The sequence below is a fragment of the Coturnix japonica genome, chromosome 3 (assembly GCF_054131305.1).
Source record: "Coturnix japonica strain WE chromosome 3, WE-NBRP24, whole genome shotgun sequence".
NCBI lineage: Eukaryota > Metazoa > Chordata > Aves > Galliformes > Phasianidae > Coturnix > Coturnix japonica.
Window position 1 is genome coordinate 59728439 of NC_140665.1, and position 21748 is coordinate 59750186.

Below are 21748 nucleotides of genomic sequence, written 5' to 3' on the forward strand. Positions count from 1 at the left end.
CTGTTGTGTGAAGTTTTAGCAATAAGGTATCCTACTGGAGTATACAGACTGCTTTATAAAAATGCAAACGGCGCACTGATAGATGTTGGGAGTTTTCCAAAAATTTCTATCTTCCCATAAATTTCACCTGTTTATGCAGCTGTACATTTTGTGTCAGGTTCTATAAATTCTGTTCTATCCATTCTTTAATTATGCGTTAAGGAACTTCTTATGCAGTGAGATAACTGATAAGAAAACACATTTCAAAGAGCATTATTTTAAAAAACCATACCTAGGCATTCCGTTATTAGTTTCCCAACGTGACAGAAATTTTTTTTCATAATGCACATGGAATACAGGACCACTGTTACCTTCACATCACCTTAACCTCTGTAATTCTCCCATATCTCACAGATGCTTAAGGGATGCATTTCTCATGCCTTCCCCCTTTGTGTTTAATTCCTTTTTCAATAGGTTGATTTACACAGGTTTTGTTTAAAATATAGAAAACTTCATTATTTACTGATGCTTTAAAATTTAGGTATGATTTTACTTGGCATCCAATGCTAAAAGTATATAATCCAGGAGGAAACAAAAAGATTGATTATCTTTCTAAGGTGGTAATGGACCTTGAGGCAGGTAGAAAAACACCCTCACAGCGTGTATTGCACTAGTGATAGTGGAAAACAAACTATATCATTTGATGTGACATTCCTGCCTACCCTGCCAACTCCCCAAAAAGAGCTACATTGTAGGTAAAACTTGTAGAATTGTTCTGCTGATGCTTCTGGATTACAGCAGATTTTTTCATGCTTATGAAACAACTTCTACAGATGTTTAAATGGGAAGAAATAACTATAATCAGTACCTTCTCATTATTTCACATTGTTTTTAATCCTAGCTTTTTTATTAATGGTTCTTTGCACTGGTGCTTTATTAATTTTCTTTCTCTTGTACAGTGCATGCTCAGTACTGTTTCTGGATTTAGTGATTTCAACAGAATATACCAGTATACTGGTGGAAAACTGAATGTGTGATAGAGTTGTTCATCTCCTCTCCACTACCTGTTAGAGGCAATAACTTAATTTCTCTGTGCGTTTCTAATTAGTGTGCTCTCCTGCATCACCACCATTGTTTTAATTCTGTTCCCCTGAAAACATATAGATTTTTTTCCTGGATTCTGTAATTGGTGACCAGACATTGCTATCAGCACCCACTTCTAATTCTTCTTCTGCTTAGCTTTTTTTTTTCCCTAGAAGTCTCAGATTCTCTGCTCTTGATTTATGACTATGGAGGAATTCAATCTTGGAGGGAATTCATTGGTCTTGATTGGGAGTGCCATATAGTCCCAAAAGCCCAGCATCATTTAGTACGCTGACTCGGATGTTTTGAATATGAATTTAGACCTGCATATAATACACGTGAATTTATATCAATAAACAAATTTGTTCTCAGAGTTCAGATTGGAAATATGGACACTAAAGTAATTGCTAATCACCATTAAAAACAAAATTGTCTGAAAATGTTCAAATTAGGAAGGAGAAGAAAAATATATGAATGCTATTCTATTTTTTAGGCCTTTTGTATAAGATATACTGCATAAATTGATGAAAGTTGTGGCAGTGTTAATCATCCTTACCAACATATTTTAATCTATGTTTATTTAGCTACACTTGAATTTGTGCCAGCACATCCATTTTACTTTATAAGCAAAGGCAACACAAAATAAAACCAACTGACCTATGAAACAATCTTAAGGTCTCTCTGTTATTTGTCTTGGTCTTTCATGCTTTACCAAGCGGCAATTTTTGATTAGTAGTAATAATAATAATAAATAATGTGCTTCCACAGGCCATAGAGACCCACCTCATTCGAAAATCAAGTGGAGGACTGACATACATCGCTGAGTGGAAGGGTGGACTGCTCGAACACAAGATGGGACATCTGACTTGTTTTGCTGGAGGCATGTTTGCTCTAGGAGCAGATGGAGCACCTAGTGACAAGACAGGCCATCACATTGAGCTTGGTGCTGAAATTGCTAGAACTTGCCACGAATCCTACGATCGTACAAGTAAGTACAGTATCAGAGAGTTTGGTTTTATGAAGGCAGCCATCTATACTTAATTCACAGTGGTGAATAAAAGTTGGATCATTGTAAAAACTCCCAGTCTTTTCTCTGATAAAATTTTGCTTTGATTCAGAAGTAACTTTAAGATTGGCTGCTTTGTTTCATAAATAATTTCTGTACATCTGGATTATAGCTACTAATTGTAGTATCTAACATTACAGCTTTTTTTTTTCTGTGTTTCCAATTTCTTCATAGCCAAATACAAGTCAGGGGGGGGATATGTTCATTTATGCATCATTAATTATGCTTTATGCACACACACAAAAAAAAATTATCCACAGTTCTGTTTGTATATATAATACTGCAAACAAAGAATTGCATGAAGAAAGTGAATCTCTGTGCAGGAAATTTCTTTGGATTCTTTCATCTTATAAAAATAGCTCTGGCAGCATTTCAGATCCCAGAGTGTATTTTCAACACAGAAAAGTGAATATCCTCTTCTTTTAAGGAAAACCTAATATGTTGCTAACTATATTAAATTGCTCAGAATGCAAATGTTAACATCGCTGTTCAAACTGGAACTGCTGTTTAAGACATTGATAAAAAATAGCCCTTTAGCACTGTGAATTATTTGCAAAATATTGGAAAACAGGAGCTGCTGTAGTACCTGTCAAAAATTATATACATTTTAGGTTGCCTGCCTCATGTGGTATGAAATGATCATTAATTTGGCAGGTTACATGATTTGAAACCTTTTAATGCCTTTCCTTCAGCATATGTTTTTATATTGGGTAGGCATGAAACTGGGGCCAGAAGCATTCAGATTTGATGGTGGAGTTGAGGCCATTGCTACAAGACAAAATGAAAAATACTACATCCTACGACCTGAAGTCATAGAGACCTACATGTACATGTGGCGGCTTACTCATGACCCAAAGTACAGGCAGTGGGCATGGGAAGCTGTAGAGGTAATGTTCTACAGGATTCTTTTCTTATTAAATTCTAGTATCTTGTTATGTGAGCTGTTAAACAAAATCTGAATTTTGCTTAGCAGTTGAAGAGTAAGTAATCTTTTTAAATCAGTAATATCAACTCAGATTTCCAGAGATTCATTTAGTAAATGAGAGAAGATGATTTTGGCTGACTCATCTCCTGTTGGTACTGTATACTTAAAAATACTTTGTGATTTCCCTGATCAGGGTCATATTTGAATGTTCTGTTGAAGATGCTGAGTATTGCTGCATGTGAGTGGAAAGTGAAAATATGACATATTTGAGTCTTAGACATGGAAATAAGTTCTATGAAGTGTATTTTCTATAGTAATTATGTTAAGTGATTTTAATTAGGGTGATAAAGGCCAAGATTAAGTGTCCAGATAGTACCAAACACTCTAAAACTAAGTTACTTTTAACAATAGGTCATCTGGACTGAGCTCCATTAATGATAACAGTCTCATCAAGATTTTAATTTCTGTGTCCCACAACCTTTGAATTTCAACCAATAATGCTGAATCTAGCAACATGAACATTCTACACTACAAAACTTGTCTTGTCAAATCCGTCACTTTTATCCCCTACTGAAAGTTCAGGTTGGCAGTGATGTAGTCACTGAGAGAAGCCTGTGGGCTGCAGGGGACTGGGGCTGTTCATGGATGAAGTGTTATCTTCTGTCCCTTCATTTGCACGTAGGGATATGGAGAGGAACAGGAAAATCCATCTTATAAATACTTGCCTGAGAGTCTTGTGCCTCCACAGGAATTATGTCTTTTTTTTTGACCATGGAGTGGGTTACTTGACACCTGGCCTGATGGCTGATGATGATCAGCTCCACATAGGTTGCAGGGGGAAAAGAATACTGGCCCAGGAGCTGTCTGGGCTCATTGACATTAGACTAGATTTGAAGGGGGAGAGGGTGATAGCAAGTCATGACAAGATATGGGATGGCAGAGCTAGAGTTGTAGGGACAAAGGGTTAGCAGGGGCCCTCATCCAGCTACCTCTTATGATAAATATACTAAGCAGCAAGCTGGCAGAGCTCATCATCAGGACTTTAAACTAAATTTGACGAGTGAAGGGGATGTACTGCTGAGGAACATAAAAGAGTAAGGGAACACTGTAACTTCAGGAACCAGCAAGGGAAAACATCAGATTTTTCCCAGAGGTTTTGGGGAGGGCTCTTCATAGAAGGTAATGTGACTGAATGCCTAACTGAAGTGATTCTTTACAAATGCTTACAGAATGGGAAATAAGCAGGAGGAACTGAAAATTGTGGTATTAACTACAATCATATTGCCATCATGGAAATATAGTGGGATGACTCATGTAACTGGAATGTTATGATTGAGGGTTATGAGTTTTATGAGCTTTTTAGAAGGGATAGTTGCAGGAGAGATGGAGGAGTTGCCCCCCTGTTAAGAAGTGATTAGACAACAAAAAGGTTGAGAGCCTGTGGGTTAAAATTAGGGACTAGACTAATAAAGAACATCTGGTGGTTGGGGTCTACTACAGGTCATCTGATCAAGGGGAGCCTGCTGATGAGGCCTTCTTGCTCTATCTGCAAGAGGTGTCACACTCACAGGCTCTTATCCTGATGGGGGATTTAAACCACCCAGATATCTACTGGGAAAACAATGTGGCGAGCTCCTGGAGTTCATCAACGATAAGTCTATTGCACAAACCCACCAGAGGTGAAACATTGCCGGACCTGCTGCTCATCAATGCAGAAAACAGATAAGATCAATCACAAAAGAGGTTAAGATCAGAAGCAGCTTGGGCTGCAGCAACCATGCCCTGGTCAAGTTCATGATCACAAGGAACGTGGGCCTAGCAAAAAGTAGCATCAGGACTCTGAACTTTGAAAGACTGAACTTCAGGCTGTTTAAGAAATTGTTGGAAGCGATCTCCTGGGAAACTGTCCTTAGGGAAAAAGAAACAGAACAGAGCTGGCAGCACTTTGAGGATACCTTTCTGAGAGCACAAGATCCCTCCATCATCCAGGATAAGAAAGCAGGCAGACGAGGCAGGAAATCAGCATGATTGACCAAGGACCTGGTGGTCAGGCTGAGAGAAAAAAAAATGGAAAGTACAAGCAGCAGAAGCAGGTATGAGCAGCCTAGGAAGAATATAGGGATGCTGTCTAAATGTGCGGGGATGGGATCAGGAAATTCAAGGTGCAGATGGAATTGAATTTGACGACGGACAAGAACAACAACAAGAAGAGGTTCTTTAGATACACTGGGCAGAAAAGACAGGCAAAGGAGAGTGTACCCCGTCTGGTAAAGGGGAAGTGAGTTCTGGCCTTCTCAGACATGGAGAAGGCTGAGGTACTTAAGGCGTTCTTTGCATTGTTCTTCATGGCCAGTCAGGCTTCTCATGCCTTTTGTATTCCTGAATCCTTAAGAGGGGGCCAGGAGGGCAAAATCACAAAATCTTGGAGCAAGTCCAAGACCTCCTCATGATGCTGAATGTGAACAAGTCTATGGAGCCAAATGACATTCATCCCAGGGTTCTGAAGGAACTGACTGATGTAGTTGCCAAGCCACTCTCATTTTTGAAATATCATGACTGTTAGGCAAAGTCCACTGGTGACTGGAAAAAGGGAAACAACACTCCCATATTCAAGAAAGGGAGAAAGGAGAACCAAGGGAACTACAGGCTGGTGACCCTCACATCTGTGCCTGGGAACGGATCTTCCTGGAAGACATGTTAAGGCACATGAGGGAGCCAACACTTCTCCATCAAGGGCGGATAGTATCTGACCAATCTGGTGGCCTTTGGTGATGGAGAAATGTCACTGGTGGACAAAGGAAGGACAACTAATATCATCTACCTGGACTTCTGCAAGGCCTTTGACTTACCACATCCTTATCTCAGAATTGGAGAGATATGGATTTGATTATGTGAATTAAAAATTGATTGGATGGTTGTAGCCAGAAAGTTGTTATCAATGGTTCTGTGTCAAAGAAGGGGCCAGTCAGAAGTGGTGTCCCCCAGGGGTCTGTTTTGGGACTGGTACTTTTAAACATTTTTATCAGTGATGTAGATAGTGGGATTGAGTGCACCCTCAACAAGTTTTCTGATGGCACAAAGCATCTGGGTAGTGCAAATGACACAATAGAAGGAAGGGACACTATCCAGAGGGACTTGAACATGCTGGAAAAGCGAGCACACTAAAAGAGGATAGATTTTGGTTAGATGTTAGGATGAAATTTTTCACTTAGAAGGTAGTAAAGCACTGGAACAGGTTGCCCAGAGAGGCTGTGTATGCCCCATCTCTGGAGGCATTCAAGGCTAGGTTGGATGGGATCCAGGCCAGCTTGATCTGGCAACCTTGCCCATGGCAGGAGGGTTGGAACTAGATGATCCTGGAACTAGGTCTCCTCCAACCTAAGCCACTCTGTGATATGCAATTATTTCCCTTATTTCAGTGGTTAATCAGTCTTACTGTTGGACATGAATACTATTGGATCTACCTTGTTTTGTCCTCCAGATGGGGGCTTATAGTGTGCTTCCAGAGTTCACCTATTTTCTCCTCACAGTGATGTTGCACTTCTTAAACTATCTTTTTGCCTATCACTTGTTGAGATTTTTAAGGGGACTGAGGTCTTACGAGAAGATTAAGGAGGCTAAAGAATATTAATTTTGTGGCTCTGTATTCTAAAGAAAAACACAAAGAAAGAAAGCAAAACTCCCTGTGGTGTTTTGTTATCAATGACCCCTCAGTCCTTTGCAGGGCTATTGCCTTCTGGGATTTTAAAACCATCCTGTTTGATAGTTTGTCCAACACATCTTGTTTCTAGGAATGTATGATTGTAACTTCAGAATGGCCCTCTGCTAGTTGTAGAAGCTTGCTCTATAGTCAGGAAAGAACACAATGACTTGTTGCACAATTACCTGTCCCTGTGAGACCCTACTGGAGAGCTATTACTGCATTACAATTCCATGTACCTGGCTGCAACATGACATCTGCTGGCTCCCTATACAGCAACAAAAGTCTGTAATTGTACTCCACCACATTCTTTCTCTGAGATACTGAATGTATCTCAAATTTGTGCAAGAAGAGCGTTTCAATTTTGGTTGTTAGATACTGTCAAGGAATTAAATTCATGGTAAAATCTGCTTTCCATAGTGGAACTTTACTAATTTCCAACTCTTTATTTCTTGCATATTCTGTGCACTTCTATATCTGCAGTAAGCATTATAATTAGATAGGTAGGGTGTAATTATTTAGGACAATGTGTTTACTATCTTCAGGTGTTGGCTGTACATGTCTTTAATGATATGTTGCTGAGTTACTGATTCCAAATTATTACTTTTTATTTATTTATTTATTCATTCATTTTTGCAAAGCCCCTACTATAGAGAGTTGTTCCCATACTTCCTTCTTTTCTAACACCATCCATATGCATACATTTTCCTACTGGACTCTTTCCAGACAGATTATAATTGAAATGTTTGGAATCACCGTTTATGGAAGCCACTAGGCTTCAGTAATGCCAAGTTTATAATGTTCTTTCTCCAGATGATTTTCCTGACTCATTGTTTCTGCCCACACTGTTAAAATTGTTATAGACAATTAAAATGTTTTCCTTATTATTAATATTCTCTGCCCTGCTTCAGTTTGTTTTTGTTTATTTCAAGTCTGTATACTTATTTACCTTCTTATTGCTTTTCCTAAGTTCCTTGTTTAACATTCTTGTGGCTATTTTGTCTAGCTCTAAAGTAATGGTTTAGAGCCCATCTGCGGCAGATGCAGCTGGTCCCATTCTGTACAGGCCCATCTTCCATTGTCTTTGTGTGCAGCTGCGTGTTTCACAAAAACAGTTCTTGCAACTTCACAGAAGTCATGCAGTCAGCTGTAGCATTCATATATTTTCCTTTTTTTCTCCTTTGATGTTTCTAGCACATACAGCTCTACTTGATGCTGCTTTTTTATTCATTTCAGCGTGCGTCATGATAGTTTACCACAACTACTTCACAAGTCCATAGATTCACTAAGGATAGAAGTGACCTCCAAAATCATCCAGTCCAAATGTCCATCTATCGCCAGCATTTCCCCATTAAAACACGCCCTTTAGTATAGCATCTAGATGTTTCTTGAACACCTCTAGTTCAGCTCACTCTCGCTTTTAATACTTGCACCAGAGAACACATCACTCCATACTTGTGCTCTCTGGGAGTTCCCTACCCACTGAATATGGAAATTCTAGTTACCAGCACTGTTGTCATTAAGAGAAAGCAGAGACTGGAGAAAAAAAAAGAAAGAGGGGAGAGGGGAGGAGTTTAACAATCAGTTCATTTGCTTAGTCTGAAAATGCTGAGTTTTAGGTATTTCATGTCCATTTTCAACTCATGATACTGACAACAGTACTTCATTTTTTTTTTCGAGTGCCCACACAGTAAGAGGCTGCACTTGTGTCGTGGTCATGGACTGTTAAGCTCTCCAACACAGAACATTCTCTAACTTTTATAGTCTGAAAAAACACTCTTGTCTCTCCCTTTTTTTCACTCTGGAAACTTGCTTTCCTGCCTCAGTTTGTCCAAGATCATTCTGTAGGTACTTCAGTTTGTGGAGAAAATGCAGTGATAACCAACAGCAAAATCCACTTTTACTGAGTCAGAAAGATTTCATCAGCTTCGCGTATGAATGTCTCCCTTTCTGCATTATAATTATGGCACATACTTTGAATTCATAACACTTCCTTTGTTTTTTTCCTTTATGACACTTTGAGACTGACAACTGATTTTCACTTTATTTATGTTTTCCATTACTAGCATAACTGATCTTAGCCACTTTCATTTTCCAAGGTCTACTAATTTAAAATGTGTTAAGTCAATTCTCCTCACCTACCACTACTCCACTGTAGGTATGAATGTCACTGTGTTCTGAAATGGAAGGCACGGGCACAAAAGGACATTCCTGCCAGATAAATAGTGGTTACAACAAAGATATTTTTATGGTATTAACACCAGATGATAATGTTCTGTTCCTTTAGTGTAGTGCAAAGTAACTTTCAGGGGTAAGATGATCCACATTTGCACAAAGCAGTACCACCAAAGGGCTAAAATGATGCAAGTTGATCTCTTAGTTTTTGACACAGCAGTGTATTCAGTTGTGTATATGGTGTCTCTCCACAATTAACTCTGGTGATCCTCATGAGGAAAGCTTGAACTACATTAGAGCATATAAGCCCAAAAAAGCAATTTGTTTTATTTTGCTTCACCCTCATTAAAATGCAGATGTTTCCTTGAATACCAGCTTTATCCTTCAAGTTCTCTTTCTGTGGTGCCTCAGAAAATATAATCTTGTATTTGACATTGAAAATCCAGGCACAGATTCAGCATTTTAAATTCATTGCAGGTTCAAGTAGATGAGAGAAAAGGAATTCCAGCCAGGGGAAATTACTAGTTTAAACTTAAGTATATTTGTCACTTAGTAAAACTGTCCAGGAAAATTAAAGAACTTAAACACACACAAGAGAAGACAAATAGGCCTGTTATATTTTAAAGGATCTCTTCTGGAGAAAAATGTCTTTTAAATGTACAATAGGCAGCTTACCCTCCAGTGAAAGCAATAGAGAGCCTGATGTGCAAGCTAAATATATGCAGATTGCTTAACCGTACCTCCAGCATCAAGGAAACATAGGATATCTACTCACAGCAAGACTCAGCTTTTCGAGCAGGTGGAGGTGATAGATACCTCAGTAATCCTTGTTGACTTTTAGTTCCATCTTTCATCAGAAAACACTTATTCTGCCTGCTTACTTGTTTTCAGATGTATCTTCTGCCTTTTCATTAGTTTCTGCTATATGTGGTTTAAAATACAGAATAGAATTTCCAGAAAGAAAATCTATACATCTCATAGTCACTTCAGTGATGTTTGTAATAACTTCAGAAATTGAGGAACTATTTGTGTAATGGAATTAGAGCCTTTCATCTCCTCCTCAGGGTTCTGATGAAGCTCCAGGTATTTCTGCTTGAATGTTGTTGCTCACATGCCTATTTCCACAGTGGGCACTATGTTGCAGAGGAGGATGATCTTGGGTAGACATAGTCAGCCATGATACTCACTGTTATTTTCCTTGTTAGAAATTGTTTACAGGTAAAGACCAATTTCTGGATTTGTTTTTGAATAATGAGGTGTTAAATTAAATCATTGTAGGTTCTCTCCAGGTTATTTACATTAAATTTAACCACGTGGCTTTCTGTCTAACAAGAAGCAAAGATTTTTTTTTCAGAAAGATTTTTGAAGAAAAATAGGATCTAATGCAGAAAGAAATACAGTCGCAGCCCAATATCAGATGTTTCCCTATCAAAAATGAAATAATTGAAAAAGAAAAACCCAAAAGCCCTCAACAACTTACACAGGAAAGGGACAGCTGGCTTCCGCTTTCCAAAACTAAGGAAAAGAAAGGCAAAGAAAAGATTGATCTTAATCATAGCATTCAGTTCAATCACAGTAAGTTGTAAGCAGTAAAATATGACCAGGGAAGGTGTCTGTGACAGGAACTCTGAAGACTGTACAGACAAGCCTATGACAGAGAAGGTAAATAGAAAAGAGAAAATAATGAACAGTTCTTATATCTTTACACTGATACTCCAGTATACATTTCCCTCTGAAAACTGGTTTGTGTTCATTTCTTTTATGAATTTATCATTCTGATTCTCTTCTTAAATGTAAAACTACACGTGTGTTTTTAAAGAGATTTCCATCTGGAGCTCTATCTATTTTTTAGCTCTTTACCAAATAAAAATTGTCAGAAATTTGTGGTAGTTATTTGTGTTATTGTCAAACAATCAAAATGTGACAGATTATTCATATTATTCATATTATTAAACATCTTGTCTTTTCTTTTTTTTTTTTTTTCTGCTCACCTGTTTTCAGGCACTGGAAAAACATTGCAGAGTAGATGGTGGCTATTCCGGTATTAGAGATGTTTATAGTAATCATGAAAGCCATGATGACGTGCAGCAAAGTTTCTTCCTTTCAGAGACACTCAAGTAAGTTAAGAAAGTTGCTTTCATTAATATCAAGTAGTTCTATATATCATCTTTACAGATAAGTATTTATCATTAGTACCCTTGACATTCATGTAACAAAATCTGACTGGAATAGTAGAGCTTTTCTTAGGTGACAGGATGCCAAATTGCCTTTTTTTTCCTCTCTTTTATATCAGTAAAGTAAATTCTATGACTTTTGAAAATTATCTTTACTTTTGTTAAGAGCACTTGGTAGTCTTTGGTGAGAAATTACATCTACAAGCATTGATAGGTTCTAGTTACATATGCCAACACTAGGGAAACAAATTGAGGACACAGAGGACTTATCAGGCATACGTCACGTACATTTCATTTTAAATCTGCAGACTGAGGGGGAAAGAAGAGCAACGTTGCATGGTAAGCTCACACATCCTGTTAAAAGGAAAAAAACAAAAGTCTTTATTTTATATTGCTGTCTCCAAAATTGTTAATAAAGTGTAGGAAGTTTAATTTAGATGATCTACAGAGGTCTTCTCCAACGCCTATGATTCTGTGAAAAGCCTTCATGGGGGATAGGGATTCAGAATAAATTTTCATTTAGGAAGGAGAGTTTCACCCCTAAGATATCTTTAATAATCATGTTAGAGAAGCTACTACACTATACCATTATACTAAATAAAATGATGGGGATTTTTTTATTTTTATTTACTGCTGGCTTTAATAGATGCTATCTTAATAAGTGGCTCTCCAATCTCTTGGTCCTAGTACTAGGAGTTGGCTTTTATTCTTCAAAATTCCTAGGCCAGATGTCTCGCTCAGAAGTAATATGGGATTGGACTATAGTATTTTCATTACTTCACCTTGATAAACTGAACATTCAGGAGGAAAATGTATATACATATTGGTTATATGTGATCAAAATAGTATGTATTAACATTACAAAGGATGAAGTGGTAGTGAAATAAAGTAGTATTTAACCTTGAAAACATAAACATATTTTTCCTCTAACAGAATAGAGGAGCTGGGCTGTTGGTCTCTACTTGTTATTGCCCTTGATTCCAACCTGAGTTGAGTAGCCCCAGAGTTTTGTGCTAACCCTTATTATGCGAGGACGTTATATTTTCTGTATTGTCAGTGGTTTCCATTGGTAGGTTCATCTACAAAAATCAGGTATTCATGTTTTCTTGAAAATGATTGCTGACATGGTAATGTTTTCTGCTTTTTTTTTTTTCTTGCCAGATACTTATATTTGCTATTTTCTGATGATGATCTTCTTCCATTTGAGCACTGGGTCTTCAATACAGAGGCTCATCCCTTCCCTATTCTTCGCAAAGAGAGTAAAGAAGAAAAAGAAAAATAGATCAAGTTTTAACTTGTTTCATTCCTTATGTTTCTTTCCAGGACTTGGGCATGTGATTTTATTTTAAATCCTTGAGTTAAATTCTTAAATCAAGCGTTTTGCAGTCTGTTTTCTTTAACAGTAAATATTTATGAATGGACCCAAACTAATAAAAATTCAGTCATTAATTGAACCACTTTTTAGATAAGAAATACAACATCTGTCCAGATTTTGTTAGTCTGCAGTGTAATCTTGGCCAAAATGAGCAGAGGGTCAGCATGCTACTTGTTTCCTGTTATACTTTTCATTTGACTGCAAAATTTTTTCTCCTCCATGAGGAGATGTCTGCTTTAAGCTGTAATATTTTGCCATGTTGCAAAAAGCCATATTGAATTAAGTATATAAAGAGCTTTTTTCTTTTCCTTTTTTTGTTCTATGTTGATTTGTTTTGTGTGTCATCCAAGACAAATATTGTGACTGTGACAGCCTCTTCTTATGCGGGTCTATCATTACTTGGTGAAGTATCTGATATATTTCATTGTCAATTAAGTCTACATAGGAATATTTTCATCTCATGCAGACACAACTCTGAAACTGCAGTATGTGTTGGAGTTAGTCTCAACTAGTCTTATGATTTTAGCACATTATTTAGCACACTAGTTTTTCAGGTTTTTATTAGAATATTACTGTAGAGTAAATAGTTTCTTCCCTTTTCTAAGTGGAGTAATCCTGATGCCTTTAGTCAGGCCAATATGGAGTAAAATAAGATAATCATTTCTTATTAAGAAAAGGAGATTTGCCATCTTTATGTTTTTAATCCAGTAGCTTTCATTCGGTTAGATGGTAAAAAGACAAAGTAAAACTACTAAATGCATTTATCCCTGAAGTTAAACTGAGAATTATACCAGAGACAGTTTGGTTTTCTGTGACAGTCTCATGCACTCAGACTGGTTCAGACTTGACACTAGTCTTTGTACTTGATTTTCATAAAGCAATTTAATGTATCTTTATGAATAAAATCATATTCAGATGCCTGGAAAAAAACTCATCTCCTGCAGAGAGGAAATTATCCAGCACAGAACTAAAACTTACTGAAAGCACCTACTCTGGCTTCTTTAAGTGACAGAAATGCATTATGTTGTAAAATTGTCCTTAGATTAGAAGCCTAGTTTACTAAGAAAGGTAACAGTTTTGCCAAAAAAGTTTTACTTTATGGTATCACCAAAGGGAAAAGAATCAGGCACAATCAATACCTTATTTTACTTAAATGTAGCTTGGAGTGTCTTACATTGTTTTTAAGTCTACAAATGTTTTCACTCAGTGAAAGAATGAATTTTATACATTTTGAGTAGGGTATAACACCTGACAGCCCATTCTGAGAAAGTGCATTATGAACTGATTTGACTGCAACTAAACAAATGGCTCTGATCAGTTATCACTTTTAAACCTTGTACGCTGTCCATCTCGCATATCCAGGGTAGCTAATCAGAGCTGAGGAAATGTGTTTGTTTAGGCATTACAGAGTACATTTTACCACTTTTTTCTATACTGATTGAGGTCTGTAGTGTAGGCTTTACTTATGTAGAAGCCAAAAGCAAAGATAACATCACATATATTTTTATAAACATGGGAGGCTGACCCATAAACTTTTCCCTCTGGAGTGTGTAAGATAGCACTGCCTGTCTGGTTCCACTGCAGACAGAGAAGACAGTCTGCCATGTGAGCTGCCAAAGACATTTCTACAGGGGGCAAAGCAAGAGTATCTCCAGTGACACTGCTTCTTCTTTCAAAGGCCTGGCAGAGCTGTGCAGTCATACATGGAAGTTAACAGAAGGACTCTACTGAGCCTCTGTGACCCAGAGCAGGGAGAATGAATTTAAATATATACACAGCTGCCTACTATAAAGCCTGCTGGATGGAATCAGCAAGTTGCCTTGAAATTTTTTTGCTCTTGTGCAAAAGTATTATATTTTTAAGTATGGATTCTCTCATGTCACAGTAACAGCGTGAGAAAAGTGAAGAAGGAATCCTTGGCCCTCCTCTGTTGAAAAGCAGAATTCCTGCTTATGTTAATAATTCAGGATTTGTAACCATGAAGTACTGGAGTATTCATTATATTTTGTCAGAAACTGTGTTTATAAGGGAGCTTTTTTCCCCCCGTTACAACAGAGAAATGATAGCTATCTCTCTTGCTAAATACACAATTATCTTTCCCCTTAAAAGAAAAAAGATTATACTTTTGTCTTATTTATCTTTATGCCTACCACGTGATAGCGCACACACTGCTATAGGCCCCACATCGGTTAAATAACTTCAATAACTCAGACAGAAGCGGTCTTTGAGAAATGCATTTTGTAACCCTCTTTTTACATGTTTTTCTGAACCACAGTATGCTTCCCCCCTGATGTGTCCAGCAGTCTTGTGTTTATTTAATAAGCTTCAGAGAAACAGTGGAGAACCTGATAAGCTCTTCTTGTTTCAAAAATCGGGCAAACACAAAACTGTTGTATGCATTGGGTCCTACATGCTTAAATACGTGTCATGACTGTTTACTTGTAATACAGACACTCAGTGTGAGTATTTTTTAGTTTGATAGTTATGATTATTTGAAAGAGCACAAATTTGATGTGACTGGTATTGGTATTCAGGTTGTATGTACAAACTGCACTATACTGTACTTTTTGTAAAGAAATGTAAGTAGACGAGAAGATTGTACAACGTGTAGATCTGCCAACTGTAAGAAAACTTTTCATAAACTGAGAATATATTGATTTTATTTTTATTTTTTTTAATAACCCCAGAACACCAAAGCGAGTGTAATCATTTTGAAACAGTCACTGCTTACCAGTGGTTGTTAGATTGCTGAGATAACATTCATGTTATTTCCCATTCACTTAACTAGCTGTGTGAAAGTGGCTAGCAATGGTTGCTTTATGTCCCCACTCATTCATAAGAGCAAAAGAAATTGCATTATGGAGGGGTATAATTTTTGCATAAACACACCCGCCTATCCTCTTTCCATTTCTGTGTAGCAAAATAACACATCTAAATCTGCATATGTTAATTCCTAAGAAATAAATCCTTTTAAAAGACAACCATACTGTTTCATAGAAAAAAACAAACAAAACTTGTTCTGATCATTTGTGAGATATGTATTGCATATTTGTTGATTGTACACAGATTTTTGCAACATCCTATGGCTCACTGTTTCTATGGTGACTCTATCATACACATTTTCCATTTCTGAGACATTTAAATTGGTTTTGATTTGTACATATTCCATTTAGTCTTCTCATCTTTATATAAATCCTGAAATGATGGAATACATAATAGATCAAGATGCTTAATTTTTAAGAACTTATATTTGTAAAAATTTCTCTATTGTGAATAAAGTCTTTTAATATATCTGTTCAACTTGTTCTATTCTTTCCTAAATCAGTGCACTGCAGAAGTAACTACAGTAACCTGTTGCGTAGCCTGGTTTGGCTGCTGAACTCATAAGGTTTTGTCAGCAGATTGGTTACACACGGGTTAGTACTCTCTGCTTGTTTAGATACTTTTGTTAATATTCATTTAATTTTAGTCAGCTCATAGAATCAGTACCACAAAAATCAATTCCTAGAATTCACAGGAATGTCTTCTCCCAAATGTGTTTTGCTAGACAGTAAGCTTAGTAATGACAGTGGGAAGCTTGGAAGTCAGGCAGCAAGCAAAGCAAAGTGAAGGTCAGTCACTCAAATACACATCGCAAAGTGCCATTTAGAAACAAGCACTTGGGTTGAGATGACAAGTCTGTCAGAGAGCCTGGTGCTACACGACACGTAATGAAATACTGTTGTTAGCCCATGCTCCAGAGGAGAGAGGAATAGTTCACAAAATCACAGAATGATTGTCATAAGTTGTCATAAGAACTGTAACTACACTTTATGTCAGAAGGCTGTGCCTTTAACATCTCTGATCTAAACCTTGAAATAACAGCCACACCTCATAGATAAGCTTGTTTTCTCTGACTAGTAGAAACCGTCATTGAAAGATGATAGTAAAATAAGCTGCATGATTTCACAAAGCTGTCTCAGAAGCATCTATTTTTATCCAAAGACTTACTCATCACACCTGTGCAAGTAATTTTTCAGGGTAGCTGTTTGATCTAGTGTTTCATTTCTCCAGCACAGCTGTGCTTGTGCAGCTGTAGAGCACAGTTTTCATGGTGGCTGAAGAGCAGCCCCTGCCTGTCAGTACTCTACCCTGGCTTCAGGGTCGCATAAAACGCTGCTTGATGAACATGAGATGTAAATACAAGCCTGAGTTTGACTTTTGACTCGTGCAGTTTGGTCTCCTGCTTGAGCAGTAATTGGATGTTTTAATAGTTTCTGCCAAAGGAAAGGAATTAGGACTGAGTTGACTGTTAGTCAAGATGAAAAGAATTTACACTACTCTCTGTGTTGCCCTATGGTTTTGCTCTAGTACTAGAGTAACCCAGCACTCATCAGAGGCCATCTGCAATGGAAACAAAGAGCCCCTTCAGCTAATCTGCCTTAATTGTGGGAATACCCTGCCCTGGTTCATCTCAAACACAGGAAGAAAGTGTCAAAAAGCAGGCTGTCAAACCTAGGGAACAGTCCCCCAGCCTGAGAGTTCATGTATGTCTATTAGGAGAAAGCACAAAACAGGTTTTTTGCTTCCTCTTGGCTTCAAGCATTTTCAGATGTGCAAACTGGTGGCTGCCACATGTGATACAGCTGCAGAACAGGTCTAGCTAAAAGGCCAGCACACTCTTAGCATTCAACTGTACTCAAAAAGCCAGTGCTTTGCCTCATTGTTTGGTTATCAGCTCCGCCGTCTGCATCAGCTCTTACTCATCCTCTGGTTAAAGTCACTGTAGATCAACCTTCCCTCAGTCCCTCCCATTTCCAAAATTTCTGTTCTCACCTCATGGTGGATTTGCAGTAGGTGATTTGTCTTATAGTTTCCACACTGACATTTTACAGGATGCTCTCATTACTGACGTTTAGTCCTCTCGCTTCAGTTATGTGTTGCCTTCACACTATCATTTAGCATAGCACAGAGCTACTATTAGTCTTTACTACCTAGCAGTACAAAAATACAAATAAATCATCAACAGAATTTAATTATACTATCACATTCTGACTATTAAATTATCTATCAAGGAGTATAACCCTAGGGCACAGGGATTTGCTGGTACTGTAGAAGCTCTGAGAAGCACGCATGACAGAGGAGCCAACACTGTTTATTACATTAATCCATGTGAAATATTTAAAGAATTTTGGTTCTGCAAATTAGTGATCCTACAATATGTTAGACAAAGTACAATGGGTGAATAGTGGGCTGATGGGCCAGACTCAAAGGGTTATAGTAAATGGAATTACACCAAGCTGGCAGCCAGTCACCAGTGGTGCTCTGTGGTGCTCTGTTTTAGGGCCAGTTCTCTATGATGTTTTCATGAACAGTTTAGATGCAGGACTGAGTCATAGAATATCCTGAGTTGGAAGGGACCCACGAGGATCATGAAGCTTGACTCCTAGCTCAGCACAGAACTACTCAAGAAACAAACCCAGTGTCTGAGAGTGCTGTCCAAATGCTTGAATTCCAATAGCTTAGGGTTGTGACCACTGCTCCAGGCAGCCCATTCTACTTTTTTTAATCCCAGACTCTGTCCCCCATATCACTGGGAATGGGGAGAGTGAGCAAATGATTGGGCAGTGCTTAGCCACCTGCTGCATTAAGCTGCAACAGGCACCTTCTGTGCAAGGAAGGGCTTCTGCTCAGCCTGAAGAGAACTGAAACCTACTAAGACATACAGTACAAATCATGAGGAAATGTCCTCTATTCACTGCGGCTATACGTGAAACTGAGGGCCAGCTAGCTCAGGGTGTGGATTCACTAGCTGTAAGAACTTATGTAAATTTTAGTTAGAAATGTTTTTTCCTGTATCAAACACTGTCATCTTTTGACCAGAAAATCCATCTGGACAACCAGAGGCTTGGGTACTCGTGTGGGCAGTGAAAGATGCAGGTCAAACATCAGCAAAAGTTGTAAAATTTGAAGAGGAAAAGGACCTGGGGGTGTTGGTTGATGCTCAGCTGAACACACACTGACAGTGTGCCCAGGTGGCCAAGACGGCCATCCTGGCCTGTATAAGGAATAGTGTGGCCAGCAGGAGCAGAAAGGTGATCATCCTTCCATACTCAGCTCTGGTGAGGCCGCATCTTGAGTACTGTGTTCAGTTTTGGGCTCATCACTACAAAAAAGACATCGGAGACCTGGAACATGACCAGAAAAGAGCAATGAAACTGGTGAGGGGTCTGGAGAGCAAGTCTTATAAGGAATGGCTCAGGGATCTGGGATTGTTTAGCCTGAAGAAGAGGAGGCTCAGGGGAGATCTCGTTGCACTCCCACTGGCAGTTCTATCCCACTGTGGTCCCTTCTTGCATGTTGTCTGAGCAGGGCCCAACAACAGGATCAAGGTGTCCAGGAGTGTCAGCTGCCACAAAGCCTGGAGCCACACACAACACCTCTCCAACCAGAGCCAGAGGGAAGCAAACTTGCCTAAGGCCTGCTGCAGCCAGAGCATTTCTCTGGAAAATCTGCAACCCAAGTAAGATCACTGCTTTACTTTTTATTTTATAATTTCCTGTACTTATATTTAGCAGGGAATTTCCAAGAAGTAGCTTCAAATATGCATTTGAACCAGCTCTCACCACCATGATCCATCTGACTGGGGGCCACAGCACAGCACACACTGACCCAAACCAAGCACAAGAACAGCTTGCACAAAAACAACCCCCTGCTCATGCAGCCCAGGAACCCAGGCTCAGGACTTGGGTCGTTTGCAACCAGTGTCTGGAGAACAGAAAGAAAGAAGAATTAACAGGCTGAGAGCACAGGAACTTCAAAGAAAAATGCTAGAAAAACCTGCAAGTCTCTTAAGAAAACTTATTTCCTCTTTTTCTCACAAGGCACCTTTCTACCATAAGTGTCACTGTAAGAATATAGACAGATAGAAAACTAATTAAAATACAAGTTTATGGTCCAATGGGACAGAGACAGGAAAAAAGTGAGTTTATCATCTTATTGATCACCTCTCTCCTGACACCCACAGATGCAAATAAGGGGGAGAAGATAAGGCAGGACCTACACAATGAGCAATTACTCAGCAGGCTTCTCAAGGGTCTCTGAGCCAGGAAGGACATGAGCAGCCCCGTTTCTGCAATGGCCCTTGACTGCTGCAGTAAAATTTCCATTGCGATACTCAGTTCTTGAGTGAAACTGGTTGGTTTTGCACCCACATCTTAAGATCTGAAAAACTATATTAGGTTAAAGGAAATGGAGGCTACAGAGAAAAAAATAACTTGGCATTCTTGTTTCACATTTATCTCTGAATAACCAGTAAAGTACTGCACAATTTTTTCTTAGATCAGAAATTGAATACATCTGTCCAGTAAAATGCTGCTGCCCCCACAACACTTCAGTTCAAAAATTGAATGCTTCTCAGTAAAGAAGAAAAATCACGCCAACTCTGTTGGTGTTTTATACTATATTTACAGGTATAAATATCCACTTCTGCAGCAAGATTTGACAAACTTTAACGTAGAGTCTCAGCATGTCATCCCCATTACTTTCTGTACAAAGGTAAGAGGAGGAGGAGAAGCAACCTCACATTGAAGTGACTGGATATTTTCTGACTGTAGAGTTTATTGGTTGTTCATGATCACAAGTTGTTAGGGGCAGTCAGTCTCCTCTCCTTATACATTATCTGTCATCGTGGTGAGCTAACTGGAAATTTTCTTGCATCAACGAAGATTTCTCTCTCTTAAAGTAACTTATGCAGGAGGAAAACCAGCTCAATTTAAGTCAACAGCCAAACTCTCATTTATGTGTACTTTAGTGAAGTCAATTTTTCATCCAGAGAAAACATTTCATGCAATTTTACATGGAAATTTATGAAGCAGGTATGGCATAGGGAGCACTGTGAAAAGAAAGCAGAGGTGCTTTGTCTTTTCTTTTTATTAATATCCTACGGATGATCTATTTTTAAAATGCAGTTTTTTTAGAAGATAAACACTGTGTGGGTTTATTCACTCCCAGCAAACTATACATTTTCTTATAATTCAGAACTACGTTGTACCAGGTGGAAAAAAAAAAAAATAAAAAATCAGTGAGTTCAATTCAACTGATATTCAGCTTCTTTAGTTAAAATATACATGTCTTCACATGAATGGCTTCAACAAGATTGGGAGCTTTATTTTCTCTATCACTCTCAAATACTTTCAACCATCACAACATCTCCAGCTCTTTCCCAAACTCTCCCAGCACTGGCTGCTGGCATCTATAAAGTATAATCTCCACCTTACATAATTTGCATACAAAATCCAGCAGTCTCTTTCTATTTCTCGGTGGAGATTTAACAGCCAGGAATAATACTGAACTCCCATTTTGTGAGAATCCATTAATTTTATAAAATATACTGCAGAACACTTACATGCACACCATAAATATTATATATTAAAATAAAACTGCCCTTGTCAGATAAGAGACCCTTTTGAGATGCGTTATTAATAACCATCATTTATACTCTATAATGCCATAAATGTGGAACAAGTTATGCGGATGCATTCTCTCCCTGAAATGTTTTTTACTATAGAAGATATGATAAATTTAAGTCAATGGTCAATTTCTCAAACAAGATAAGGGCATAAGGAGATCAGTGGTGAAAAGATTAAGGCAAAATGAGCTGCAGAAAGCACTGTGTTGGAGAAGAGACATCAACATAAACTTCCATTTGCAGAAACAACAAAGCTGTGTAAGGACAATGGAATCATTTAGGTTGGAAAAGTCCTCTGGGGTCATCAAGTCTAACAGTTAACCTAGCACTGCCAAGTCTACCACTAAACCATGTCCCTAAGCAATACATCTACATGTCTTTTAAATACACCCAGAGATAGCGATTCAACTATTTCAGCCTGTTCCAATATTTCACAGTCTTCTCTGTAAAGAAATATTTTCCTAATATCCAGCCCAAACCCTGTGCAACCTGAGGCCATTTCCTCTTGTCCTGTCAGTTGTTGCTTGGGAGAAGAGACTGATCCTACCTCACTACAACCTCATTTCAGGTAGTTGCAGACAGAAATAAGGTCTCACTTGATCTTCCTTTTCTCTATGCTAAACAGTCCCTTTTCCTTTAGCTGCTCTTCATGGAACTTGTTTCTCTAGATGCTTCACCAGTTTCACTGCCCATCTTTGAATCATCATCAAGCAGACCAAGAACTGAACTGCAATGGAAACTGCACTAATGCTTCAGAGATTCCTCCTCCTCAGGGCCTGAGACAGGCAGCAAGGGTGAGATCCTAGAGCTCACCCCAAGATA

General features: G+C 38.4%; 1 protein-coding gene across 1 annotated transcript in view; it reads left to right on the top strand.

The window, feature by feature from the left end:
- Positions 1-15768, top strand: part of MAN1A1 (mannosidase alpha class 1A member 1) — a 129248-nt gene extending 113480 nt beyond the window's left edge. The window contains exons 9-12 of the mRNA XM_015858710.3: positions 1831-2050; positions 2843-3015; positions 10930-11045; positions 12264-15768. Coding sequence (XP_015714196.2) covers positions 1831-2050; positions 2843-3015; positions 10930-11045; positions 12264-12384 — 630 coding nt within the window. The 3' untranslated portion in view covers positions 12385-15768. The remainder of the gene's footprint in view (positions 1-1830; positions 2051-2842; positions 3016-10929; positions 11046-12263) is intronic.
- Positions 15769-21748: the final 5980 nt, after the last annotated feature.